The 27,738-nt window shown below is 46.4% G+C and overlaps 2 protein-coding genes across 2 annotated transcripts in view; both read left to right on the top strand.

Moving 5' to 3' along the window:
• The window catches only part of VPS36 (vacuolar protein sorting 36 homolog), a 36,909-nt gene extending 24,323 nt beyond the window's left edge, over positions 1-12,586 (top strand). Inside the window, exons 12-14 of the mRNA XM_004619545.2 lie at positions 257-341; positions 7,752-7,828; positions 7,916-12,586. Of these exons, the coding sequence (XP_004619602.2) occupies positions 257-341; positions 7,752-7,828; positions 7,916-8,009 (256 nt within the window). The 3' untranslated portion in view covers positions 8,010-12,586. The remainder of the gene's footprint in view (positions 1-256; positions 342-7,751; positions 7,829-7,915) is intronic.
• Positions 12,587-15,610: 3,024 nt separating this feature from the next.
• The window catches only part of THSD1 (thrombospondin type 1 domain containing 1), a 28,900-nt gene continuing 16,772 nt past the window's right edge, over positions 15,611-27,738 (top strand). The window contains exons 1-3 of the mRNA XM_055137277.1: positions 15,611-15,735; positions 18,919-19,072; positions 22,957-23,922. Of these exons, the coding sequence (XP_054993252.1) occupies positions 19,015-19,072; positions 22,957-23,922 (1,024 nt within the window). The 5' untranslated portion in view covers positions 15,611-15,735; positions 18,919-19,014. The remainder of the gene's footprint in view (positions 15,736-18,918; positions 19,073-22,956; positions 23,923-27,738) is intronic.

Here is a 27,738-nt window from a genome sequence, read left to right as displayed (position 1 = left end):
CCCTGCCCAGTCAGTTTGTTTGGGCAGGGCAGAGGCTCTGCCCGACAGGCCCAGTGCTGGCCTGTCCATGTGGACACCTGGAGAGCAAATGAATTTTCAAGTAATGCTGTGGTTCCTTGTGGTCCTTCTGTTTGAACTGTTCTGTCTCTCTCTTGCCCCTGTCCTTGGACCTAAAAGAAAGTGAAAGTAATACCTGCCCCTCTGCCGCAGCTGGAGGCCCTGGGGGTTCAGGGCTGTGTCTCCCGTCTGGTTTTAGGCTCCGGGTTTTCGATAGTGGCGTCATGGTGATTGAGCTCCAGTCCCACAAGGAAGAGGAAATGGTGGCCTCAGCCCTAGAGACGGTATGTGAACCTGCTTTCCTCCCACTGGGAGGGTTTTCTGTGAGGACCCGAATGCTTAGCAACTTGAGAAACAGGTTTCCTTTTGAATTTCACTTGGCGAAGAAGTAATGTTCAGACAATATGCTCTTAGCAAAAAATGATGGATATACTTTATTTTTTTTTTAATTTATTTATTTTTAATTAGAGAATCACCGTGAGGGTACAGTTACAGATTTATACACTTTTGTGCTTATACTTCCCTCATACAAAGTTTGGAACCCATCCCTTCACCAGTGCCCATTCTCCACCACCCGTAAACCCAGTGTCCCTCCCACCCTCCCCAATCCCATCTCCCCCCCACCCCACCCTGCCACTGTGGCAAGGCATTCCCTTCTGTTTTCTCTCTCAATGATGGATATACTTTAGAAGCATTTTTCAAGGTAGTGACACCACTCACAGTAACATTTATCAGAGGAAATAGAATTAGGGAAGTGCCTGATATTTGTGTGTGACTACTAATGTCAAGGACAGATTTTCAATATTGTTGATCAGAAGGTTACCCATCATTGAACTTCTTTCAGAAACTCTTAGGCAGCATTATAAACCTTACCAGTTGTTTTGTCCAATAGTTTGCTTCGAAAGTATCTATGTAAAGAAGGGCCAAAACAATAGTACAGTGTACAGGACATTTGGTTTGTATGAGGCTGACTCAGGTTCGGTCCTGGTATTCCATAGGATCCCCCAAGCACCATCAGGAGCAATTCCTGAGTGGAGAACCAGGAGTAGCCTCTGAGCATCACTGGGTGTGGCTCCAAGTAAACAAGCAAAAGTATGCAAAGCAGCTGTAGTTTGAAGCAGTGGTTGAAAACCACTATTGTAGACGGATTTTATTGACCAAACTGCTGATGTTACTTACTAGGATACTTGAAGTATTATTGCCTTCAGTGATGAAGCCTGTATAATTTGAATAACTCACATAAATTGAATTAATTACTTTAAATTATATAAAACCTCTAATATCAGAGATATCTCCCACATATTTTATTTATTAATTTAATTAATTTATTTTAAACAAGTTTTATTGGATCACTGAGATACAGTTACAAACTTGCATGATTGTGTTTCATTCGAACAGTGCTTGAGCACCCATCCTTCCACCAGTGCCCATTTTCCCCCACCATTGTTCCCAATGTCCCACGGCCACCCCCACCCCGTCCCACTCCCTGCCTCTGTGGCAGTTACAGTCCTTCTTACTCTCTAATTTTGGGCATTATGATTTGCAATACAGATACTAAGAGGTCATCGTGTTTGGTCCTTGGTCTACTTTCAGCACACATCTCCCAACCTGGGCGATTCCTCCAATCACCATTTACTTAGTGGTTCCCTTTTCGACCTAACTGCCTTTTCCCCCAGCACCTGGGACCGGCTTCCAAACCATTGGGTGATTCTCCTGGCCATTATCTCTACTGTCCATAGGTGTTAGTCTCATATTATGCTACTTTATATTCCACAAATGAGCGTAGTCATTTTATGTCTGACCCTCTCTTTCTAATTTCACTTAACATGAAACTCTCCATCACCATCCACTTATATGCAAATTTCATGATTTCATCTCTTCTAACAGCTGCATAGTATTCCATTGTGTAGATGTACCAGAGTTTCTTCAACCAGTCATCTGTTCTCGGGCGCTTGGGTTTTTTCCAGATTCTGGCTATTGTAAACGGTGCTGCAAACATACAAGCGCAAATATCATTTCTACTTTTTTTTTTTTTTTTTGCACTTCTGGGACATATTCCCGGGAGTGGTATTGCTGGGTCATATGGAAGCTCAATTTCTAGTTTTTGGAGGAATGTCCATATTGTTTTCTAAAAAGGCTGTACCAGTTGGCATTCCCACCAACAATGAATGAGAGTCCCTTTTTCCCCACATTCGCGCCAGCACTGGTTTTCTTGTTCTTATTAGTGTGTGCCAGTCTCTGTGATATAAGATGATACCTCATTGTGGTTTTATTTTGCATCTCCCTGATGATTAGCGAAGTGGAGCATTTTTTCGTGTGCCTTTTGGCCATTTGAATTTCTTTTCTGTGGAAGTTTCTGTTCATTTCTTCGCCCCATTTTTTGATGGGGTTAGAGATTTTTACCTTGTAAAGTTCTACCAGTGTCCTGTATATCCTGGATAGTAGCCCCTATCTGATGGGTATTGATTGGGTAAATATTTTTCCCATTCCCTGGATTCTTTCTGTATTTTAGTCACTGTTTCTTTTGAGGTGCAGAAGCTTCTTAGTTTAATGTAGTCCCATTTGTTTATATTTGTTTCCACTTGCTTGGTCAGTGCTGTTTCATTCTTAAAGATGCCTTTAGCTTCAAGGTCATGGAGGATTCTGCCTACATTTTCCTCCATGTACCTTATGGATTCAGGTCTGATATTGAGGTCTTTAACCCATTTTGATCTAACTTTTGTGTCTGGCATTAGACAGAGGTCTGAGTTCATTCTTTTGCATGTAGCTGTCCACTTTTCCCAGCACCACTTGTTGAAGAGGCTTTCCTTGCTCCACTTCACTTTTCTTGCTCCTTTGACAAAGATTAAGTGATTGTATGCTTGAGAGGCTGTGTCAGAATATTCAACTCTGTTCCATTGGTCTGCAGGTCTGCCTTTGTTCCAGTATCATGCTGTTTCAATAACTACCACTTTGTAGTACAGTTTGAGATTGGGGAAGGTGATGGCACCCTTCTTCTTTTTCTCAAGGATAGCTTTGGCTTTTTGTGGGGGTTTATTACTCCATATGAATTTCAGGAGTGTTTTGTCTATTTCTTTGAAAAATATCATAGGTATCCTTATAGGGACTGCATTGAATCTGTACAATGCTTTGGGAAGTGTTGCCATTTTGATAATGTTAATCCTCCCAATCCATGAGCAGGGGATGTGCCTCCATTTCCTAGTGTCCCCTTTTATTTCTTGAAGTAGTGTTTCGTAGTTTTCTTTGTACAGGTCCTTTACCTCTTTAAACTGATTCCAAAGTACTTAATTTTCTGGGGCACTATTGTGAACAGGATTTTTTTTTAATGTCTCTTTCTTCTTTTTCATTATTTGTGTATAGTAAGGCCATGGACTTTTTGATACTGATTTTGTAATCTGTCACTCTGCTATACAAACCTATTATTTCTAGGAGCTTTTCTGTAGAGCTTTTAGGTTTCTCTAAGTATAGTATCATGTAATCTGCGAATAGAATAGTGATAGCTTGACTTCTTCCTTTCCTCTCTGGATGCCTTTGATATCCTTTTCTTGCCTAAGTGCTATGGCAAGTACTTCCAGTACTATATTGAATAGAAGTGGTGAGAGTGGCAGCCTTGTCTTGTACCATATCTTAGAGGGAAGGCTCTCAGCTGTTCCCTATTGAGAATGATGCTTGCTGTGGGCTTGTGGTAGATGACTTTGACTCTATTGAGGAAAGTTCCTTTGACTCCCATTTTGCTGAGAGTTTTTATCAAAAATGGGTGCTGGATCTTGTCAAGTACCTTCTCTGCATCTATTGATATGATGATATGGTTTTTATCTTTCCTTTTATTGATATGGTATATTATGTTGATTGATTTGTGAATGTTAAACCATCCTTGCATACCTGGGATGAATCCTACTTGGTCATGGTGTATGACCTTTTTGATGAGTTATTGGATTCTGTTTGCTAGTGTTTTGTAGAGGGACTTTGCACCTGTACTCATCAGGATATTGGTCTGTAATTCTCTTGTTTGGTGGTGTCTGTCTGCTTTTGGTATGAGGGTGATATTTGCCTCATAGAAACTGTTTGGAAGTCTTACTGTTTTTTCAGTTTCTTGGGAAAGCTTGAACAAGATTGGGAGTAGGTCTTCTCTGAAGGTTTGGGAGAATTCACTAGTGAATCCATCTGGGCAAGGGCTTTTGCTTTTCAGGGGACTTTTGACTACTATTTCAATTTCCTTGGTAGTTATAGGTCTGTTCAGGTATTCCAAGTCTTCTTGGGTCAGCTTTGGGAGATGATAGGAGTCCAGGAGTTTATCCATGTCTTCAACGTTGTCTAGTTGCATAGCATAAAGCTTTTCAAAGTACTCTCTGATTATCCTTTGAATTTCTGTGGGTTCTGTTGTGATGTCTCCCTTTTCGTTTCTGATTCTGTTTACTAGGGGTCTCTGCTTCTCATTCCTTGTGAGTCTTGCTAGTGGTTTATCGATCTTGTTTATTTTCTCAAAGAACCAGCTCTTGGTTTCACTGATCTTTCAGATTGAGTTTTGGGTTTCCGTGTCATTAATTTCTGCTCTATTATTTCTTTCCTCTGTTTGGTTTGGCCTCCTTTTGTTGGTCATTCTCCAAGATCTTAAGCTGTGAGTTTAGATTATTTATGTGGGCTCTCTCTTCCTTCCTGAGGAATGCTTATAGAGCTATGAACTTTTCTCATAACACTGCTTTTGCAGTGTCCCCCTAAGTTCTGGTAGCTCGTGTCTTCATTCTCATTTGTTTCCAAGAATCTTTTGATTTCCACTTTGACTTCCCTTCTAAGCCACTCGTTATTCTGTAGTGAATTGTTTAATTTCCAGGTGTTTGGTTTGAATTTCTGTTTCTGGGTATGATTTACTTCGATTTTCAGTTCATCATGATCTGAAAAGATCGTTGATACAATTTCTATCCTCTTAACTTTATGGAAGTATCTTTTGTGGCCCAGTATGTGGTCTATCTTGGAGAATGTCCCATGTACACTTGAGAAGAAAATGTGTTCAGCTTTTGGGGGGTGAAATGTCCTATATATGTCTACTAGACCTGTCTTCCATTTCTTCCTTCAGATATAGTATATCCTTGCTGAACTTGAGTGTTGTTGATCTATCAAGACGTGATAAAGCAGTGTTGAAATCTCCAACTATTGTGTTGTTATCAGTGTGTTTCTTCAAGTTTATGAGGAATCATTTTAAGTATTTTCCTGGTTCCTCATTAGGTGCATATACATTTAGGAGTGTGAGTTCTTCCTGGTGTGCCAATCCTTTGATCATTAAGAAATGACTTTCATTGTCTCTTGAACCCTTCTTCAGTCTGAAGGCTATGTGGTCTGATACTAGTATGACCACTTCTGCTTTTTTGAGGGAGCTGTTTGCTTGTAGGATTGTTTTCCATCCTTTCATTTTGAGTCTGTGTTTGCTCTGCCTGTTCAGATGTGTTTCTTGCAGTCAGCAGAATGTTTGGTTCAGTTTTCCGGTCCATCCTGCCACTCTGTCTCTTAATTGGTGCATTTAGCCCATTGACATTGAGAGAGATTATTGTTATAGGGTTTTGTCCCATATTTTTGCCAAAGTTTGATGTATTTCAGGGACTTGTCTTAAAGTAGCTTGTTTAGTTGTCCTTGTAGCCATGGTTTTGAGGCTATGAAGTTCCTGAGCTGTTGTTTGTCTGTGAGGCTGTGTGTTGTTCCTTCTGCTATGAATGAGAGTCTATCTGGGTAAAGTATTCTAGGTGAGATGTTTATTTTGTTGAGTTTGTTCACTATATCCCACCACTGTCTTCAGGCTCTTAGGGTTTCATCGGATAGGTCTGCTGTTAATCTTAAGGATGCTCCCTTATAAGAAATTTCTTTGATTTTGCTGTTTTCAGAATTTTATCTCTGTCTATGGTTTTCGTCATTCTGATCAGGATGTGTCTTGGAGTATTTTTATTTGGATTTCTTTTAGCTGGAACCCTTCTGGCCTCCTGGATCTTATCACAAGTGGTCTTTAGCTCTGAATGTCTTAATAATGATGTCTTTGACAGTTTCTTCTTCATCAGGGTTTTCTTTCTGTCCCTCTGGGACTCCAATGATTCTTATGTTATTCCTCTTGGCTTCATCCCGATTTTCTCTTGACATCATTGATTTATTTTGAGGTTCTTGTTCATTTTCTGCTGTTGTCTGGAGAGTCTCTGCTCCTCATCTTGGTGTTCACTGATTCTATCTCAGCAGCTGTTACTCTGTTGCTGAGGCCATCCACTGAGTTTTCCATTTCACCTACCGAGTTTTTTAGGTCTGTCATTTCTGCTTGCATTTTTGTTTGCATTTTCTTCACCTTTGCTTTCATATCCTCTTGTATTTTATCAGCAGTGCGTTCCGTTGCTTCTTTGAGCTTCTTATACATCCTTAAAAGTTCTACTTAAAATTCTTTATCTGAGGGGCTGGAGAGATAGCACAGTGGGTAGGGCGTTTGCCTTGCACGCGGCTGACCCGGGTTCAAATCCCAGCATCCCATATGGTCCCCTGAGCATGGCCAGGGGTAATTCCTGAGTGCAGAGCCAGGAGTAACCCCTGTGCATTGCCAGGTGTGACCCAAAAAGCAAAAAAACAAAAAATTCTTTATCTGAGGTTATAGAGGTCATTGCTGCTATTTGATTCCGCTGGGCTAGCAACTTCAATCTTTAAGCTTGTTGAGGTTCTGCGTTGTTTTACCATGGTGAGCTTTGTGTTTTGGAGTTTTATCTAATGTTGTTGTATGTTATGGCCCCTACGATCAGGCTATCTTTGTGAGTGGCCGTGGCTTGTTGATAGGTATGTGTGAGACCTGGGATAACTAGTGCCTCAAATGTGGGGTGCAGAGAAAATAAGTTCTTCGCATGGACGTCTTAGCGTTTGTGCGGTTTTATGGTTAAGGGTTTAGAAGGTGTTTTGGATGAGTAGATGAGGGAGCAACGATAGGGGTCCACACACCTGGGAGAGGAAGGTTGTGGGGTTGTGCCACGCTGGAGGGGCAGCAGCTGGGGCAGGATGCACGGCCTGCTGGATGCTGGGAAGAGTTCGGGTCCGAGTGCCCAGCTTCTCCCACATATGTTAAACAATGCATGCACATACAACACACATAGAGTTTCTGCTTGGGGCATGTAAATTCCATCTAACAAATTAATATTTTGGGACTGGGGTACAGTGGGTTAAGTGGGTCAGGCATTTACCTTACACACAGCTGAACTGGCACCTCTTATGGTCACCCGAGCCCTGTCAGGAGTGATTCCTGTGCACTGCCAGATGTGGCCTAAAACAAACAAACCAAATTAATGTTTTGTCCAGTTGTGTATTTCTTCTGAGGTCATCAGCCTTTGTAAAATTACATGTTAGTAAAGAAGATTTAGTTCTGTAGTAAAAATTCTTTGTGTTGTAGTAGGAGACATTTTTAAGTAATACTATGGTTCCTTGTGGCCCATATGTTTGAAATGTTCTGTGTCTCTCTGGGTCTCTCTGGCCCTTGTCCTCGGCATAAAAGAAAATAAAAATAATATTTGTACCTCCTGCCATAGCTGGAGATCCTGAATATTCATGACTGTGTTCTCTAGTCTGTGATTTTTCAGGCTCCGAGTGTTTGACAGATATTCAGATATCTCTTCACTATCTGGGTTCTCTCTAGATTTGTATGTAGGTGTCCTAAATTATATTTTCTTCTGCTATCTGTTCGCTAGGTTTCAGAGAAAGGATCACTGACCTCAGAAGAGTTTGCTAAGCTTGTAGGAATGTCTGTCCTCCTTGCTAAAGAAAGGTAAATAATGGCCCTTGCTCTTCTGTCTCATTTGTATTTATGTTTCTGGATGGACATATGATTGTGGCTTTCCTTCTCAATTCCCAGGTTACTTCTTGCAGAGAAGATGGGGCATCTTTGCCGAGATGATTCCGTGGAAGGCTTGCGGTTTTATCCAAATTTATTTATGACACAGAGTTAAGGGTTTTGTATTTGAAATATTTCTTGCCCATCTACTTGTATCATGTAGAAGTTACGTGACATTGAGCTAAGAGTAAACCCTGATGAACTAAGAATTTAATGGAACATTGCACTATAAAACTTTTCATTTCTCCCTTAAATCGAAAGCTAACTAGGGATAAACATAGGAAATTACAGAAAAATTGATGCCTATGTGAATTTTAAATCACACTAGAGTTGAATAAGATCTTCAAGAGGTCAGCTTGAAATAAGGATTTTAAGTTGACCCTGAAATCTGACCATTTTGTAGAGAAGGGGGGTGGGGAGAAAAACAATGCATGTTTGACAGGTTCAATCCTGATTTTGGTGTGACTGAAATTCATTGAATTATAAAAATGTCTTTTGCATGTAATGTTTCCGCTTCAGAGGGTTTTCAATAAAGCAGGCAGTGCCTGGAGTAGTAGCGTAAGAGCACTGGAAGAGAACACGGAGGCTGTGTGCCTTGGAGGTGCCTCCCGCAGGCCTGCGCAGTTAGTCATCGGCACGTCTACAACAGACCAAATAAAGCACCGGAAAGAAAGTGTCTTTAAAAAAAGGAAAAATTTTTGTCTCATACATATATATCACATATATATGTATATATAGTCTCATGTCTTTGTCATGATGATCTGTGGCTGGTCTTTAAAGAATGCAGTTATGCCATTTTGTTTTTTAAAAATGCTTTAGATTTGGAGGATGAACTAAAGAGCTGTACAGACATGCCCAGAAGTGGGAATGCAGACTGGGAGGTTGGAATTCCCAAGGATTGTTGTGTGGGTGGAGGGTCAGGAGAATCTCCTACTGACTTAATAAGATTCTTGGTGCTCTTTTTATCTCGAAGCCATGGATGGAAAAGTAGAAAGTGGAAGTCCTTTTCTTCCTCTTTAGGTGTATCCAAAAAATTGTACTTTTTTTTTAAATGTAATTCTTTCTGTCGTATTTCAACAATACTTTTCCCTTTGCCCCACATATTAAGAAGCTGTGTGGAGAAACTGTCTTACTGAAAAGTTGTGCTGAGGTAACAAAACCTGGCTGGTATGAATTTAGATCACTTGCTTGAAGGTGGATAGGTAGCCAGATTTCATCTATTACCGTTACACTGTGTGCAGTATGTTGCCATTACCTCAAACTTGGGTACCTCACAGAGAAGGAGATTCCTTTTCTGAGGATGGGTTAGAAGAAGTTAGTGATGGTTTGGGGCCAAGCATCCAAGAGCCAGAATCTGTGTTGAAAGGACCGTTGGCCCCAGCAAGAGGGTATGCCTAGACTCCTGTGCGGACCCCTCTGGCACTCCCCGGAGCTAGGCGCCGAGGGCTACACCACAGGCATCCCCTGGGGAAGTGACAGGAACCCCCTGCCACAGAGCCAGACAGCCCCTCCGCAGGCAGCAAGAGCAGCCCTGATCTCTGTCGGCGTAGGGAGAAGCGGCTATCAGCAGCTCCTCCTGGGCCATGGGGATGCTGTGGCTGAAGCTTTAGTCTTTCTCTTCAGACCTGTCACTGATTCTGTGTTGTGTAACACACCCCTCGGCCCCCAGTGTTCAGCCTCAGGTTTATTTAGGGCAAGTTCCACTTCTGACTGATCAGGTCTTTCAGGCCATTGTGTAAATGTGCCTGTGTCACAATTCTCTCCAGGTTCTGTTCACTTGCTCCTAAGTTTGCTCTGGCAAACGTGTGTTGCACACGTGTGCGTGCGCACTCACACACGCACATACACACAGAGTCTCTTGTGACTGAGTTTTAAAAAATTACAAAGACAAACTATAAACTTTCTTTTTCCATTTTTACCTAGTTGCAACTAAGATTGCTTGAACTACTATACCTAGATTTAATGGCTTGAGATCATTACAGAAAACCTCCACGTTCTTTAGCATTCATTTATAGTAGTGTGGCAATAGATTAGCAAACAGAGTGCACTCTCAGTGGTAAGATGTGTAATGAAGAGTCTCTCGTAGCTGGTTCCCTGCTGGCCTCTTGAATCTGGGTGCACGTGCTCTTCAGCTCTGGGAACTTCTGCACCATGATTTGACTTTTACTTCTTCAACAGAGTCACCTCACCCTCTGGGATCCTGGTGTTTCTTATGCTGTTCATCTTGCATTCATCCCAAAGTTCTCTCCTCTGCTGTTCATTTGTTTTGCAGCTTTTTTCCCATCTTCAGCTGTTGTCTTGCGGTTTTCTGCATCTCATCTTGGAGCTCACTGATTTTGTCAGCTGCTGTTAACTCTGCTGCTGGGGCCTTCCAGTGTCTTTTTCAACTACCAAAGTCTTGAAGTCTGTCATTTCTGCTTGTAGTTTTCTCATTTTTGCTGTTATTTTGTGTTTTACTGGCTGTCGACACCATTGTTCTTGCAGTTTGTTAAACACCCTCAACCTTTCCTCTCTTCAGTTCCTTATCCAAGAGGTCTTAGAGCTGGTAAGTGAATTGTGTGGTTTTGGGGGTTGGTTTTTTGGTTTGTTTTTTGTTTTTGTTTGTTTTGTTTTTGTCTTTTTGGATCACAGCCAGTGATGCTTTGTGGTTACTCCTGGCTCTACACTCAGGAATTACTCCTGGCGGTGCTCAGGGGACCATACAGGATGCTGGGGATCAAACCCAGATTGACTGCCTGCAAGGCCAGCACCCTACCCACTGTGCTGTCACTCTGGCCCCAACCTGATGGGTGTTGGTTGGATCTCTTCCCTCTCTGGTGTGGTGGGAGATTGAGCTGCTTTTTTATTGCACTGTTACAGGCTGGGTTTATTCTCAGACTGCAACTGTGCTGGCTGTGTATTATGAAGGGAAAATGCCACACACTTACTCTGGGAGACCTGAGTAGTGGTCCTCTGATTTTGGGAGGCAGATTGCCTCTGCTGGCTGCGTAGTGCATGGGGGGCACTCACCGGGAAGCTAGCAGGGTTGCATCTGATCCAGGTGGGCAGGCATGCACACACACACACAGGCATACACACACACACTCTTCCCGGCATGACACATACACACACAGACATCCCTTCCTGGCATCACTCACCCACAGACCACCACACCACAGCTCCCTCCCGGCTCTTCTCTGTATATCAGATTTATTCGTTGTCTTTTAGAAATAGGATTCTGGAGGTCATGAAAGGACCGGAATGGCTTCTCTCTGAGCGCTAGAGTCTCGTGTTCAGATCTCCCTGTTTGTTCCCATTGGGCTTCCTCTGATCCTCTTTCCAGGGCAGCAGAAGCTCCTTTTTTTGTCTCACAGTGAACTTCAGTAAACAGTCCACAGGGACACAGGAGCAGGTGAAAGTCAGTCAGGATAATGGTTCCCCTCTAGCATGAATAGGGGGGAAATGACATGACTATGTTCTGCAGATGTCACATTGGAAAAAATAGACAATACCAACTTTATTTTTAGTGGGCATTTTGGCTTTTTTCAGACCTCTACACATGCATATTTTCATCCCTTTTTTTTGTCAAATTATTTTTTTGGGTCTCTTTGAGTAAAGGTTATATATTTAAATATATGGAACCAGTCAGGCCCTATGTGCAAAAACATCCTCTCTTGGTGCTTTTCACTGGTATTATTTTTATTTTCCCCAACTTTGTTCCTAGCATAAATCTGTAACTTTGGGATAATGGGATATTTCTAGTCACAGACTGTCAAAATTGATTTACATTGTACAAGTGAAAATTGTTTTCTGGGATAAATGTAGTTAATGTGTTATAGGGTAAAATTATCACGAAATTAAAACATGCTTTTTACATAATTTGTTCTTTTAAAATACTGTTTAAAAATGTGTGGAAATGATAAACCTTAGTATAAGCCAATTCATTCATTTTCTCTTTTAGATTTTATGATCTGGAGTTGGTTATAATACTTACAACTGCAAACTTTTAGTACTGTAGTTATCTTGAAAGAATGGAGATAGCTTATGAACTGTGTTTGGCTTGTGTCTAATTGCTGATATGAGTTCCAGTGTTGATTTGCCAGCTGTGTTCACGTGTCTGCACAGTCTATTGTTCCTGTTCATCAAACTGACCAGCTCCGAATACTAGTGTACTTCAAAGACGGTTCCCCTTTGCCCAGCAATTTCACACTTCTGGTTAGCAGAGTCCCTGTTTACAGAGTGTGTAGGCCTTAGGGACTGCAGATGAGCATACTTAAAATGATAAATATCTCTCAGTTGCCAATAAAGCTCGCTGTTTAGTTAGGATTAGAATCCCTAAAGGATGACCCATGTCATGAATTTTGTATGACTGTAATAGGTATAATACAAAAACCTGAATGTCAAAAGCAGGCTTTTCTATACCAATAAACTATTTAAATTTATTTTTTCCAATGTGTATGATTATGTTTATATAGTCATTGCTAATCCCATTCCTTATGATAGATCTGATGGATTGTAAGCTCTTTGATAAAGCTGCCATTTTCATGTGATGTTACCCTCAGACCCTAGATTAGGACCTGGCACACCATGAGCATTCAAGAAATATTTACAGAATAAATGAACTCTCTGATGTATATGTATAATATGGGTCCATTTGGTCCTGTTTTATCTGCCATTTAATTCAATTAAAAAAAACTTGGTTTTTCATACAAATCAATCTTGTGTGAGAAATTTTGTGGGCCACTGAGCGGCTAGAAAAATTAAAATTTTAAAACAAAAAAATTAAGATATAATCCTCGCCTTAATGAAGATGACCTAGTTGGGGGAAAATAGACATACGAGCAGCCTCACGTGAAGATAGAATGAGTGTATGATGAAGGGGCTACGAGTCCTGTCGTGGGAGACCTTGGAAGGGGCCACTAGTTCAGGAAAGGGGCTGTGTGGAGGCCCGTCTAGAGGGAGACGCACAGAAGACCTCAGAAGTTAGTAGGTGGGGTGTGTGGAATGCCCCTCCCAGTGTGGGGGCACGTTTCCTGGTTCGCACAGACTTCTTTTCATTACTTCTTCCTTCCTCAGTCTCATTTCCGATAATTAAAAATCACACTTTGCAGTTTCATTTGCTTTAGAAAATTCTGTTTCTAGTACTCAATTTCCTAGTACTAAATTTCTAGTACAAATTTCCTAAGGATTATTGTTAGTCTCTGCACATGACTGATTTTTATCCTATTCTGTAACTCATGTTCTTATGTCAGAATAGAAAATGTGGGTTTCTTTTAAGTTCAAGGATATTGTACAAACTTGAATTCCCTCTGGCCTGTCTGATTGCACACAGAAAATTCTTTTTTTTTTTTTTTTTTTTTTTTTGCTTTTTGGGTCACACCTGGCGATGCACAGGGGTTACTCCTGGCTCTGCACTCAGGAATTACCCCTGGCGGTGCTCAGGGGACCATATGGGATGCTGGGATTTGAACCCGGGTCGGCCGCGTGCAAGGCAAACGCCCTACCCGCTGTGCTATCTCTCCAGCCCCTGCACACAGAAAATTCTTAACTCAATATTAACTGATGGTGTGATTTCCCCCCCCCCCCCCCCAATATCTAAGTTTCCTCGCAGACCTCAATCTGTGTCCTTTATCCTTTTTCAAAGAGACTTTCGATTCAGACTTGCCAGAGTTCGGCCTGCCTGGGATCTGCTCTTCTGATTCAGATTCCGTGACAGGGACTATATCCCCAATGTGGGAAGCTTCCCAGAAATGTCAGGTCGACACACTTGTTACATTACAGCATGAAAAGTAGGTCATTTGTGTTCTTTGTATCCTGATAATCAGGAGTCAGAGCTTTCCTTTCGCAGCAAATTACCAAGGGAAATAAGAACTCACTCCAAGTAAAGGATCCTCTCAGTATTGCAGAGCAGTTTTATAAAATATACACAAGATCACTGGTTGGGTCTCTGATTCAGAGCAAGAAGTCAAGATATCTTGACAACTGACTCACTTTGGTTCACTACAGCACCATACCTTGCTTCTTCAGAAAGCTTCCTCCACGCCACGCCTATGTTGTTTTCTTTTAGAAAAGAATAAACTATTCTTACAACTGTCCAGTAAAGACAGTGATAGGGTTTGGCAAGAATTGTAACTGGGGCAGAAAGAACCAAGCGTTAGGCAGGTACAGCTAGTAGGGTGCCTGCTTTGCATGTGGCCAACACGTCTTTCCCAGAGCCCCACGTGGTCCCTGAGTCCTTCGAGAATGACTCCTGAGTGCAAAGCCATGAGTAAGCCTGTGTATGGCCAGGTGTGACCCCAAACCAAACAAATAAAAACAACGACCAGTCCAGCCATTTGTGCCTGGTTTCAGGTCCACTCTCCAAACAAGTGTGAATTTCTGGGGAGATTGTGCCAAGATTTAACACAGAAAGATGTTTACTCTAGGAATCATTCAACTACCACAGGAAAATGTAAGTTTTCGCACTGGGGAAAATTAGGGATTATTTACCCAAAATTACAGAGGCAGAACTGGGCTTGATCTTGGACTTCACTTCAAATCCCTTTCTTTCCATTGATTTTTTTATTTTTAAAACTAAGACTATCCCAGTACTTGGCTTGCACTCGCGCACTGGAGTGATCCTGAGCACAGAGCACAGTACACCCAGAGCGTCACCCAGTATGACACCCAAACAAAACTGAAATAATAAAGGGAATATCAATTCAAATTGATGACATCAGACTAGATAATTCATTGGTAATGAACTTGGATCCTGAATTTAAAGCCTTTTTGAAAAAAAAAGTATTGCTACCATGAGATACCTGACAAAGTGGGGTTATATTTAGCAAATTTGGTATCTAATAAGTGAATAACGTCTACATTTTAAGACAGTAAGAGGGGCTGGTTTAGCAGTACAGCGGGTATCTCTCCCCACCACCACTCATGGTCCCCTGAGCACTGCCAGGAATTAAGACCTGATCACCGACGGGTGTGGCCCCCAAAAACCCAATAAATGAATGAATAAAAGACAAGGATCTGCAATGTTTTATTTTTTTCGTTTTGAAATTTGAGATGGAATCTACGATGAGATAAACAGGTCAATCTTAGTCTAAATGAGTTTTGACAAACGCAACTACGCAACCTTTTCCTGGAAGGTGGGGCAGGTGGGACGCACCTTGCTGTGCTCAAGGCTTACTCCTAGAGGGGCTCAAGGGTTACCCCTGCCGGCCTGGAGGCGGCGGGCGCATGTGGGGTTCTAGGGATCCAACCCAGGTCCGCCGCGTGCAAGGCAAACGCCCTACCCTTTGGGCCCACTCATTCAACATTTTCCGAAAGTTGGACCTTTTCCCGGTCACTTGTTTCTCTTCGGATCTCGTCGACGACCCCCGTCCTGTCCGCGCGGCGACACCTGCGCGGGGACAGCGCGGCCGCCGGGGCTGGGGCCACTCTGCTCTCTCCGTCTTAAAGTCGGCACTAGCGGCTTCGACTTCACTTTTTTAAACGTTTTTGATTCCTTTAAATAGTCAGGCTCCCGGGGAGGAAAGCTAACTCGCACTTGTGCACGAACTGCTTTCTCCCGCGCGTCCGCGGTGTCCCGGGGAGACGGGCGGGTGCTGGGCGCGGGCGGAACTGGCCGGGACGTCCCCGCACCCCGCCGGCCCCTCCTGCCCCCGCTGCCCGCCCCCCGCCAGCCCGCGCCCCGCCGGCCCCTCCAGCCCACTGGGGCCGGGCTTCGGGGGCGGACGCGCGGCCGGGCGGGGGGCGGCGGGCCCCGCCCTGCGGGCGCCGTCGGGGCGGGCCGGACCGGGCCGGGGCGGGGCCGCGGGCAGTCCGGGCCGCGGGATGCTGTGCGCGCCTCGCCCGCCCGGCCGCCGGCCCGAGAGGTAAGAGACCCCCGGGCGCCCCCCTCGCCGCGGGGCACGCGCTCCTGCTGGCGTCCGGCTACCCCGAGCCGCCTTGTGCCGGCCGCGGGTGTGGGCGGACACGGGGCTGGAGTCCAGCGGTCGGACCCGAGAGGGTCTGAACTGCTGAGCCTGGAGAACCCGTTTGCTTCTTCCCCCAAAGAAGAAGATTCATTCCGAGCCGGAGAACGGGCATTTCCCGGAGGCCCTCGTTGGGGGACGGGGTCCCGGCGAGGGCGGGCCCGACTCCCAGGGCTGACCTGGGCTGGGGGCGCTGCGACCGGGGGAAGCGGGGCGCGGGGGACGCGGGGGGCGCGGGGTCCTGGGGTCCTGGGTCGCCGGGCTGAGCTGCGGGGCCGGACGCGTCTGCGCGGTTGGGGACAGAAATAGCCGTTTGCAAACCGGGTCCAGCCGGCGCTGCTTCGGAACCGGGGTCTCCTCATTGCACACACGCGGGAGCAGGTGGACCGCCAGGGAGGCGTCTCGCCGCCGGGCTTCCTCCCTTTCATTCTCTGATGACCATTTCCCCCTGGACTTCATGATCCGTCTCCCTCTGGCACTTTGGGGTTGCAGGTCGGTGTGACGGGGCTGAACGCGGAGCAGTGTTCACACCCTGCTGCTAGCTGCCACATACAGAATTTGTCTGTGAATGTGTATGCATGTAAATGCTATTTGGCAGTGGTTCTAAATGCATATAAAATATACCTGCTTTTATTTCCTCAGTAAGTTTCAAGCCTTTAGTAGACTTTCCTGAGTAGACTGTCATAGTTTTGGGAACAACATGTTGGGAAGAAAATCAAGCAAGTTTACGAGGTGGCTTGAGGAATTTTTTTTTTTTTTTTTTTTTAAGAAACAAGCTATTGTCTTAAAATAAAGCTAGTATTTATAACCCAGAACTCTAGTCCATCAGTCCACCCTGGGTGTTGTGTTAACTTCCTCAAATAAGTGGTTGAGCCAGTAAAAACCCAGCATGTTCAAAAGCTTGAGGCTATGTCTTAAAATCCTATTATGATTTTTCAAGAAGCCTGGTTTATTTTATAATTCTGTTTCCATTTAACTCTAAGCATAGATTAACACCATATTCTGTGTTTCATGAATCCTTTTCGTAAAAAGGAAATTATATGATAATCATAAAATTGTGATTAGTGTTTTTTCTGTTCTAGGTGGATTTTTTTTGGTTTTGATGGTTTTTTTTTTTTTTTTTTTTGGTTTTGGCTTTCTTTCTTGGGGGGTCATCTGCCAGTGCTCAGGGGACCATGTGGGGTGTCGGGGCTTGAACCCAGGTCAGCTGTGTGCCAGGCAACTGCCTTCCCACTGTACTGTCGCTCCAGCCCATTGTTTGTTTGTTTGCTTGCTTGCTTTTTTAAGGTAATCGGGAAGCCAGCAATTTGGGGCAAATCCTCTCGGCTTGGGGAGCTGGGCCTGTACCCACCTGGGCTGGAGTCAGTGGCCCAGAGAAGTGATTTCATTGCCTCCAGGCCTTCACTTCCTCAGAGATAAGATGAGGGTCACCTGCTGTCTCTGGCCAGGTTCCCAGCTCCGGTTCCAGGACAGCCCAATCTGTGCTGAGTCCCAGCCAAATGGAATTTTCTTTCTTTTTTTGTTGTGGGTACTGGGAGGCAGCCATGGTCGTCTGCATAACTGCACTTCAAATCTTGGATGCCCCTGGAGGAAGTGTGGTATTTCTTCCACCAACTCCTATTGAAAGAAAACACCAGTTTCCTTTCCCCTGAACATTTTTTCCATTGCTTCAATCAGTCCTTTTGATGATGTTAATTTCTGTCTCATCTAAAAATATATGTCATATTGAACATAGTCATTAAAGTATTTTAACTGGACAAAAAGGGGGATTAGAATATTAAGAAAATGTGTATCTTGGTGCAGCTCAGTGGCCAAGCAATTGCCTTGCATGCATGAAGCCGTGTGTGTGTGTGTGGGGGGGGTCCATCCTGGGCCCCAGGTGATCCCGCTGATTACTTTTTTTTTTTTTTTCTTTTTGGGTCATACCCGGCTCTGCACTCAGGAACTACTCCTGGCAGTGCTCAGAGGACCATATGGGATGCTGGGAATTGGACCCCTGGGTCGGCCGCGTGCGAGGCAAACGCCCTACCTGCTGTGCTATCGCTCCAGCCCCCCTCTGATTACTTTAAATACTCTGCATCTTGTTCTCTGCCTAACAGTGTGTTCCTATCAAAGTCTGTGCTTCGCCCATGCACCCTGCCAAGCCTCGGGCCAGCCTCAATTTTCCACCCTCCCAGGTGGTCTGTGAAGATTGCTGCATGAAATCATCTCTCCCTCTCCACCGTACCCGCAGCAACAAGCATAGGAGGCTGGACACAAGAACAAATTGTTAATTATCTCTCTTCACAGGCCCCAGCGAGGGGAATCGGAGCTGTCTGGAGTTCCTCTTTCATTGTAATACTCTGCCTAGCTTTTTTTTTTTTTTAAGGTTTGATAAGTTTTCTAAGCTCTTGAATGTTAAAGATGAGGCTTGGGCTAGTGAAAGAGCAGAGAGGTTAAGGCACTGGCCCTGCAGTGGCTGCGACAGCGATTCTATCTCAGCATCACATATGGCCCCTAAGCCCTGCTAAGCCTGACCCCTGACCATAGATCTCTGAGCACTGCCAGGTCTGCCTCTTCCCCATCAAAAAAAAAAAAAAAAAAAAATGAAGCTACCTAGATAACGCAGATTGTGCAAGAGAAGGGAGAAAAATGTGTCAGCTGTGCAAGAAATTTTAATTATGCAAGAAAGATAGTGTTAATAAGCCTATTTGTGGGAACAAGGCAGGTTTGAATAATGTGGAATGAAAGTTGGGCCAAAAAAAAACCAAGTAAATCAGTATAAAATGTCAAGCAGATATGTGAAAATATATTATGCAGATTGGCTATTCGCTTTGATGAAATTAGGCGCATTTCAAACGATGTGCCACTTGATGTTCTGCAGAGGCAGTCTTGGTATGAATCTTGGTGCGGGCACCCCGGTGGTCTTAACAGATGAGCTCTAAGGGAGCCTGTCACCAAGACCTCTTCCCACGGAACATCAGTGTCCTGTTTTCAGTGCCACCAGGAAAGTGTAAATTCTTAGACTGCTTTGACATTTCATGTTTACTGTTTTATTAATGTCACTGAACAGAATCATCTTTTCTTTCTTTCTTTTTTTTTTAGGTTTTTTATTTCAGGTGCTTTGGGGGAAATCTTTTCACAAATTGGATGTGAGAAAGGACATGAGGAGACCAAAGACCTGGGATTTTGCTGATCAGAATGAAACAAATGTTGAAAGACTTTTCAAATCTATTGTTGGTGGTTCTCTGTGACTGTGGTGAGTCTGGGGAAAGTTCTGAGTGCTGGGTCGGTGTCGAGGAAGCATGCGTGAGGCTTCATAAAGCTCTGGGCTTTGCCATCATGTCTGAGGCAGAGAAGACCCCACAGTGCAGTGCATTTTGTTTTCAGGACTGGGGATCGAACCTAGGACCTCACACAGGCCAGGAGGCCACTCTGCCACCGAGCCACATGCTAGCGCAGTACATTTTAAATCGTGGTTTGTACAACTGGATTCTCTTCAGTTTCTTTTTTTTTTTCCTTGAGGGCGGGGACATGCCTGTTGGTGCCCAGGGGTTATTCCTGGCAGTAATTGTCAGAACCTTATGAGGTGCTGGGGATTGAACCTGGGCAAGGCAAACGCTTTACCTGCTGTACTGTCACTGCAGCCAGCCCCATCTTCAAGTTCTGCATTATTGATTCAGATGTCACTTTACAGATATTCTAAGTCCTTAAAAATATTTTAAAAACAATTGGCTTTCCCCTCTAAGACCCCTCCACCAGGAGGTAGGACTTTCTTTAGTGACGTAGTCTGTAGGTGATCCTGGGAGGGGAGGTGTTCCCGGCGCGCCTTCCGCCCAGAGATGAACCAAGAGCCGCGGCACGAGAAGCAGAGCCTCCCGCCTACTGACTGTGATCCTGAGGTCTCCTAACCCATTTTGGCACCAGAGCAGACTCTTGCAGCCATGCATTTTGACTGCGAACTGAACTACAACCTCGTGCAGCCCGGGAAGGGATTTTTTTCCCTCTCCACCCCATTTTTCTGAGCGAAAATGGCGGCAGCGGCAGCAGCCACGCGGTGAGAGCCACCCTCTAAGACCCCTCCACCAGGAGGTAGGACTTTCTTTAGTGACGTAGTCTGTAGGTGATCCTGGGAGGGGAGGTGTTCCCGGCGCGCCTTCCGCCCAGAGATGAACCAAGAGCCGCGGCACGAGAAGCAGAGCCTCCCGCCTACTGACTGTGATCCTGAGGTCTCCTAACCCATTTTGGCACCAGAGCAGACTCTTGCAGCCATCCATTTTGACTGCGAACTGAGCTAAAATATTAGAAACCCAAACCGCGCGGCCGCTATCGCGGCCGCGCGGACTCAAAGTCTTCACCTTTGCCAAGGAAGAGAAATTATTAGATGATGCCTATTCAGCAGGCCTGATTGTTGGGGAAAATTTCCAATCAACAATAGTGAGTTCTGTATGGAAATATGAAATGTACTCAATATATAGAGAGAATAATGGGAATATCATCAGCTACTTAGATGGGGGGAGGGGTGGGAGGGGGGTGTATTGGGGTTCTTGGTGGTGGAACGGGTGCACTGGTGAAGGGATGGTGGTTTAATCAGTATTTGACTGTGACTTAAAAAAAAAAATAAAGCATAGTCCTTCTGAAAAAAAAAAAAAAAAAAAAAAAAAAAAAAAAAAACAATTGGCTTTCATTTTCACAACTTACGGGCAAGCACATCATGTTGAGTTCTCTTTTATTTCCTGGTAAATCATTATTAAACATTTAAACATAATTTGTGGGAGAATCCAACTGTGATTAATTTCTTCTTAATTCATTTATTCCTAATTAAAAACAGTTAACATATTTTTTCAAGAAATTATAATTTTTTTTCTTTTTTTGCTTTTTGGGTCACACCTGGCGATGCACAGGGGTTACTCCTGGATCTGCACGCAGGAATTACCCCTGGCCGTGCTCAGGGTACCATATGGGATGCTGGGATTCGAACCCGGGTCGGCCACGTGCAAGGCAAATACCCTAACCGCTGTGCTATCGCTCCAGCCCCAGAAATTATAAAATTTTGTATATAATCATTCAAAACAATTGTATGTGTCCTTAGTTTCATAATGGTTAATATGGACATCAAAATATTCCATTTAAACAAAGCCTACAAAATTGTGTATTGTTGAAAACAAAATACCTTACTGGAATATATGGATAAAAGTTGAATGAACATAAACTAGGATACGGTGTAGAGGTTTAGTGCACAGCTACTAATGGAAAAAAACTATTTGTAACCAGAAGTACTACAATTTGTAGGGGATGGTATATTTTTCTGTTTGTTCCTTCAGTTTTTGGACCATACCTGGCAATGCTCAGGGGCTACTCCTGGCTCTGCATTCAGGAATCATTCCTAGAGGTGCCCAAGAATCTCCATCCTGGTCCCTCAGTTCTGCATTTTTTTTTTATTTCAATGGGTCAATGGGGAATGGCAGAAGTACTAAATCAGTTAAAAGCAAATTACTGGTGTTTTTTTTTTTATTTTGTTTTTTGCTTTTTGGGTTGCACCCAGCGATGCTCAGGGGTTACTCCTGGCTCTGTGCTCATGAATAACTCCTGGTGGTGCTCAGAGGTCATATTGGATGCTGGGGATTGAATCCAGGTTGGTCATGTGCGAGGCAAATGCTCTCCCTGCTGTACTATCACTCCAGCCCCACAGAATACTTTTATGCACCATTATCTTCCGATGCTGGTTCTAATAATCATCAATTGATTATACATTAGGGTATATTTAAAAACCACCAGCCCAAATTTTGCATAGACTGTGAGATATGTACTGTGAACTATGTACTATGAGGACAGTAAAGCCATGCTTACCACACGTGTTGTTTTTAAAACTCAAAGGGCCCTGCAGTCCCTAAATCTAGAACTCTCTTCCACAAGCCGTGGGCCTGTTGACGGTTGCTTTGCCCAGCTCCATCTCCTTCTAAATATGTTTGGATAAGGTTCAAGATAGGAACAAGGGTTCCTGTGTGTCTGTTCTTTCCAGCCCTCAGCTGCCCTCGGGGTCTTTTTGAAAAAGAGATGATTGATCCTAACGGAATGTCCGTGTGTCCGTCCTCTCTGGGTCAGTTCCTGTGGCCTTGGGGGACTGTTTCTGAGTCCCCAAAACAGTCACTGTGATGTCACAAAGGTTTGCTCACACCTCAGATGACCCATGAGAATAAAATGCAGCATACTTGACCAATCTGAAAATGTCTTCCTCCTGTAGACCAAGGGCACTAGTTCCTTACTGGTGAGAAGTGCTAGACTTAGCAACTGGAGTGGAGCGATAGTGCAGTGGGTAGGGGTTCTGCCTTGAGCCAACCCGGATTCAGTCTCCAGCATCCCATATGGTCCCCAGAGCACTTCCAGGAGTGATCCCTGAGTGAGCACCGCTGCCTGTGGCCCCAAAACAAAAGTGCTAGACTGGCTATTGGAGAAGCAGCATATTATAGGGTCTTCCATTATAAGCTCTCCAGACTAGAGCAAGTGTTCTTAAACCTTTTCCACCTGTCCACGCCTTTGTGCCTGGGGAATACAATGCGGGCAAGTGCTGGCAGAAACGCCTTGGATTCATTATGTATTTGAATTTGAATTCCTGTTTGGCAGTCGTGTACTCGGACGCCTTTCACCATTGCCAGCCTTCCCACAGTGCTCAATACCATGACCCTCGAGGGCCCACACCCACAATTTAAGATGCTTGGCTCTAGAGTAGCTTGTATGGTATCACTCAGACCAGATTTATCAGGGTATATTTATCTTCCCTCAATACCTAAACTCCAGTATCTGACTGACACTAGGAGCTGGGTTTGTATCTTGAGGATTGTCCATTCCTCTTGCTGCTACATTCTTTTGTCGAGTGTTGTATTTGTCGCATATTTGAAATCAGTGCAAGTGTTATTTAAAATCATCATGTTAGATGAAGAGGGAAGAACAGAGCCCGCTTAGCACAGATATGGCCCAGACACGAATCCCTTGTCTCTGGGAAGCCAGAGACAGAAGCAATCTAGATTCTTCTTTCAAATCTCAGGCACATCCTGTGCCTGAGAGGCCGTTTCTGTGGATGCGCTGTGTGTGCTGTGGTTTGGGCCTTGCCTTTGTGTAACCGGCTCTGCCATTGCATTGCAGTGCTGGGGGAAGCTGACTACCTCCTCTTGGTGAAGCCGGACCATGTAGCACTGAGCAACAGCAGCGTGTCTGTGGACTTCCAGTCTCTGGACGGTGCCAACGGAACCTTACGGAATGTGTCTGTCCTGTTACTGGAGGCCAACACCAACCAGACAGTGGCCACCAAATACCTGGTGACCAACGACTCTCAGGGCAGGCTGGAGTTTGAGTGCTTCCTCTTCCAGGAAGCTGGTGACTACTGGTTCGTGATGTCCCCAGACGGTGTGGACAACGGCACAGCCGAGCCCTGGTGGGAGAGCGGGGCTGCCCTCAGGGTGGAGTGGCCTGTCTTCCACGTGGACTTGAACCGGACATCACAGGCTGCCGAAGGCACCTTCCAGGTGGGCCTGGCCACCAGTCAGCCACTGTGCACCTTCCCCAGCGGCATGCCTGAGATCCTGGTGGACGTGGTCTTCACCAATAGCCTCCCCGAGGCCAGAGTGGGCCGGGGGCAGCCCCTGGAGATCCGAAGCCGCCAGCGCACGCAGCTGTGTCAGACGCAGTGGCTGGAGTTTGGCTGTGCGCCTGTGGGCCCTGAGGCCTACATCACGGTGGTTCTGAAGCTGCTTGGCCGAGACTCAGTCATCACCGCTGTGGGGCCCATTGACCTGGCACGGAAGTTTGGATACAAACTAGTGATGGTGCCTGAACTCATGTGTGAGTCCGAGGTGGAGGTGACGGTGATGCCCCCGCCCTGCACCTTTGTCCAGGGAGCGGTCGCCGTCTCCATGGAGGCCCCTGGACGCCCTGGGGAAAAGACCCCTCGGCTGGCCACAAACAGCCTGGCCCTGGGGGAGAGGAGAACAGCTTTCAACTGCACTCTGTTCGACATGGGGAGGAATAAATACTGCTTTGAGTTTGGCGTCTCAGGCAGAAGCCATTTTTCCACTAAGGAGAAGGAATGCATGCTCATTCAGAGAAATATAGGTGGGTCCAGGTCCTTGGGTTCCTTTGTGCAAGCAAGATTCTTCTTTCAAAATTAGGGGAACATGATTTTCTTGGCACTGGGCCTTTGCGGGGAGGAGAATTTGAGGGAGGTTGGGTCACATCCAGCACTGCTCAGGTCACTCCTGGCTCTGTGCTCAGGAATTACCCCTGGTGCTACTCAGAGGACCATATGGGACGCCAGGGTTTGAACCTGGGTTGGCTGTATGCAAGATGAATGCCCTACCCACTATACTATTGCTCAGACCCATTTTTTTTCCGTTATCTTTTGGTGCGGTGGAGGGATGGGGTCATACCTGTTGGTTCTCAGGGTTACTCCTGGTTCTGCACTCAGAAACTGCTCCTGGCGGTAGTCAGGGTGCTACGTGGGATGCCAGGGATGGAACTGGGGTCAGCCATGTGCAAGGCTAATACCCTACCCACTGTACTATTGCTCGGACCCTCCCCCCCATTATTCTAGAAGCCACACAGGTGGTGCTGGGAAGTGTAACTCGGAGCCCCAAGTGAGGCACCCTGTGTTCTGTCTCTTGAGCCACATCTCTGGTCCAGTGCCATCATTTCTCCAGTTCATTCAGTGTGCCGAATAGTAGTATTGTCTCAACTGAGAAAGATATGGGGGTGGGTTTGGGTCATGTCCAGTGGTGCTCAGGGATCCATGTGGTGCCGGGGACCCAACTGGCTTGGCTCCTGTGAGGTGAGCGCCTTCACCCCCACTCCTGACTCGCCAGCCCTGAGAATGCAAGAGCCCTGGGGAGCCAACCTGCCTTTCTGCTTACTCACCCGCTAGGTCTCGGTCCCCCCAGCAGTGCAAGCACCAGGGGATTTGCCTCAGAATTGGGAGAGTTGAGTGGAATCATCGCAAACAGGTGTTAGCACCGTGCCATGCAGAGAGCTAGGAAGCAGCCACACACACTAGCTATTGTGACGTCCCAGTTAAGGCCGGGTCAGATGTGGCTGAACCCCAAGTTGTACTTAGTAACTTCTGCCTTTCTCTGGCCAAGGGGGCCTCCTCCGTATCTCCTTCATTGTAGGAATGAAGCTGCTCTAGTGAGATTCTCAGAAACTTCACTCTCCAAACTCTTTGGCTTATGCGCTGCCTAAATCCCAAACTCCTGGGGCCTCCATCACCATTAACCCTCTTCTCTCTGCGGGCTTTTCCCATTTCCCGGGTACAGATCCGTGGCCGACTTTATAGCCCATTTTCATCCGTTCATTGCTTCCCCGTGAGTGCGGGGCCTCGTGGCAGCCAGGCTGCTGACCTTTATAACCCGAGTGCTCCTGGCTGCAGTGTCACCCCCGTCCTCTCCTTCAGGCCCTTTCATTGGCTCTCCTCCCCAGGTCATTTCCCTGCATTGGCCTCTCCGTCCAGCCTAGATTCCGTGGCCCCTGCTTGAGCCCTCCTCCCACCACCCCCCCACCCCCACTATACCCTGAGATAGTCGTTCTTCCTGTGTGCCTGCTGGGCCCCTGGGCATACCCAGCTGCCCGCTGCACTGCACTGCAGAAGGTCATGGCCAGGTGGACCGGGGGCCATTCCACTGCCATCCTCCATGGCCATCTCACTCCTTGAAAGTGCCTCTCTCGGACCTCCCCGTGCTGTGCTCTGGCCCCTGCATGCTGCTGACACCTGCCCCCTTGCCTCCCACCTCACAGCCACTGGCAGTCACCAAGCTCATTCACTGCCACCAAATTCCTACAGCTGCAGGCAGGGTTCCCCGGCTTCTTTGCTGTCAGGGTGAAGTGTCTTTCCTTCAGTCCAAGGTCATTGTCCCCACCACCTGGTCCCCCTGCTTGCTTGGGGGCCTTCTGTTCCCCATTGTTTGCACTCTCTGTTCTGGACTGTGAATGCCCTTCATTCTTTTCTTTAAAAAAACAAAACAAAGTAAGAGCTACCCCAGGCTCTTCCTCAGCTCACACCCTTTTCCTCTCCTTCCTTTCATTGCCCGGCTCTTACTAAGCCAGCCACATCTGGGGGTCGATTTCCTCTCGTCACAGTCACTTCCCGACACCCCGACATGCGCTCACTTAGAGCCACCAGCGAATGACTTCCGAGTCCCCAGATCCAGGAACTCGCCCTGGCAGTGCCTTCACTGGCTTGGTTCGGAGCCACCGCACACTCCTTGTTCACTCCACCCCCCAGCTGTGGCTTCATAACGCTCTGCCATCTCCCCTCGTTCCTCAAAGCCTTGGCGCACACCCCCAGGCCCCACCCGTGCCTCCCATATCCCAGTGCTGCCGAGTGGCTGAGGCTCTCGCTCGTCTCCTTAGCGCCTCCAAAGTGACAAGCTTGGCTTTTCCTCATCTTCTCCCTTAGCCTCCGCCCCCCTGTCGTTCACACTCAACACCCCTCCTCCTCACAATCACGAGTCCTCGGGTTCTGTGGATTTTTCTCCTACCCGTTCGAATCTGTCCACATCATCCAAGTTCCACAACATCCTTTTGGTGCAACCTTCCCTCATTCCCTGGACTCCGAGAACAGGTCGCTGTGAGCTGGAGTGACAGTACAGGGGTTAAGGCTCTTGCTATGCGTGCACTTGGCTCCTGCCCCACCCCCCCAGCACCACATATGGTCCCCTGAGCACCCTCAGGACTGTTCCCTGGGCACAGAACCAGGATTAAGCCCTGAGCACCATCGGGTGTACCCCAAAACCAGAGAGAGAGAACAGAATCGGTTCCCCTCCACCCATCCCCATCCCCCATCTGCTTCCCCCTCTCTGCCCCCAGAGAGATTGTTCCAGGCTCAGGTGAGCCATGGGGATTGTTGAGCTTCCAGTCTATCAGCCTTCTCGGCTGGCGTGAGGGCAGGACTGCACTGGGCATCTGGCGTGAGATCGCGCACAGCCACTGACACCTCCTCCCACCCTCACTGGCCAGCATCCACCCACCCCCAAATCTCCACTCGGCTGTCCTCGGCCTCAGACAGTGTGTCCCCTCCTGGGGAGCGGCCACCATACCCTGCTTCCTTTCATGTTGTTACACGGTCGGGAGGCTGTTTTCTCAGCATCCCCCCTTAGGTGGGGAAAACTCATTTGGTGACACTTACGGGGAGGCTCCCCAGAACTAAAGTTCAGAGGACCTGGGAGCCCCTTCTGCTTCTACCTGACCAGCCAGGTCAGTGATACTAACGTGATCCTGTCCTGCCGGGGTTTCTGGGTGGAGGTGTGTGTGGCCATGTGGTTCTGGCCAGCAGGCCAGGGCTGGTGCAGACAGCTGGTGCAACCCCCCTTGCTCTCTCCCTGTTGCCACGCTGAAGGCTGTGATGCTTGCTGGGCAGGGGGCACACTCGAGCTGTTGTGCTTGTGCATTTGTTTGCTGGGAGTGAGCCCGTTTTTCATGCTGGGACTTTCACCAAAAAGTGCCCACTTGGCCCCACTGCTCACACACCTGTAGCTGCTGTGAGGGGGAGAGGTGACCCGCCTTAGTGGCGCTCGAAGATCCAGACTGCAGAGTTGTCCTTGGAACTGCTCTGGGCTCCGGTGGGCAAGACAAGATGAAATGTGCAGCCTCCCTCCTGCAGGAGAAGCCTGGTATAACGAGGCAGGAGCACTGACCCCTGTTGTTTCATCCCTCCCCCCGCCCCCTTCCTCATTGCTAATACATTGCTAATGATGGTGTTGGGGTGACTGGGGATTGCATGCACGTGGTTGGGGTGCTGGTACACCTTTAATGTAAATTTTTTTTAAATTTTATTGAATCACCAAGAGATAGTTACAAGCTTTCATGTTTAGGTTACAATCTCACAATGATCAAACACCCATCCCTCCATCAGTGCACATTCCTCACCACCAATATCCCAGG

Source organism: Sorex araneus, chromosome 1, assembly GCF_027595985.1.
Source record: "Sorex araneus isolate mSorAra2 chromosome 1, mSorAra2.pri, whole genome shotgun sequence".
Taxonomy (NCBI): domain Eukaryota; kingdom Metazoa; phylum Chordata; class Mammalia; order Eulipotyphla; family Soricidae; genus Sorex; species Sorex araneus.
The sequence above is the reverse complement of the archived record's forward strand: the minus strand, read 5'-3'. Positions and strand labels throughout refer to the sequence as shown.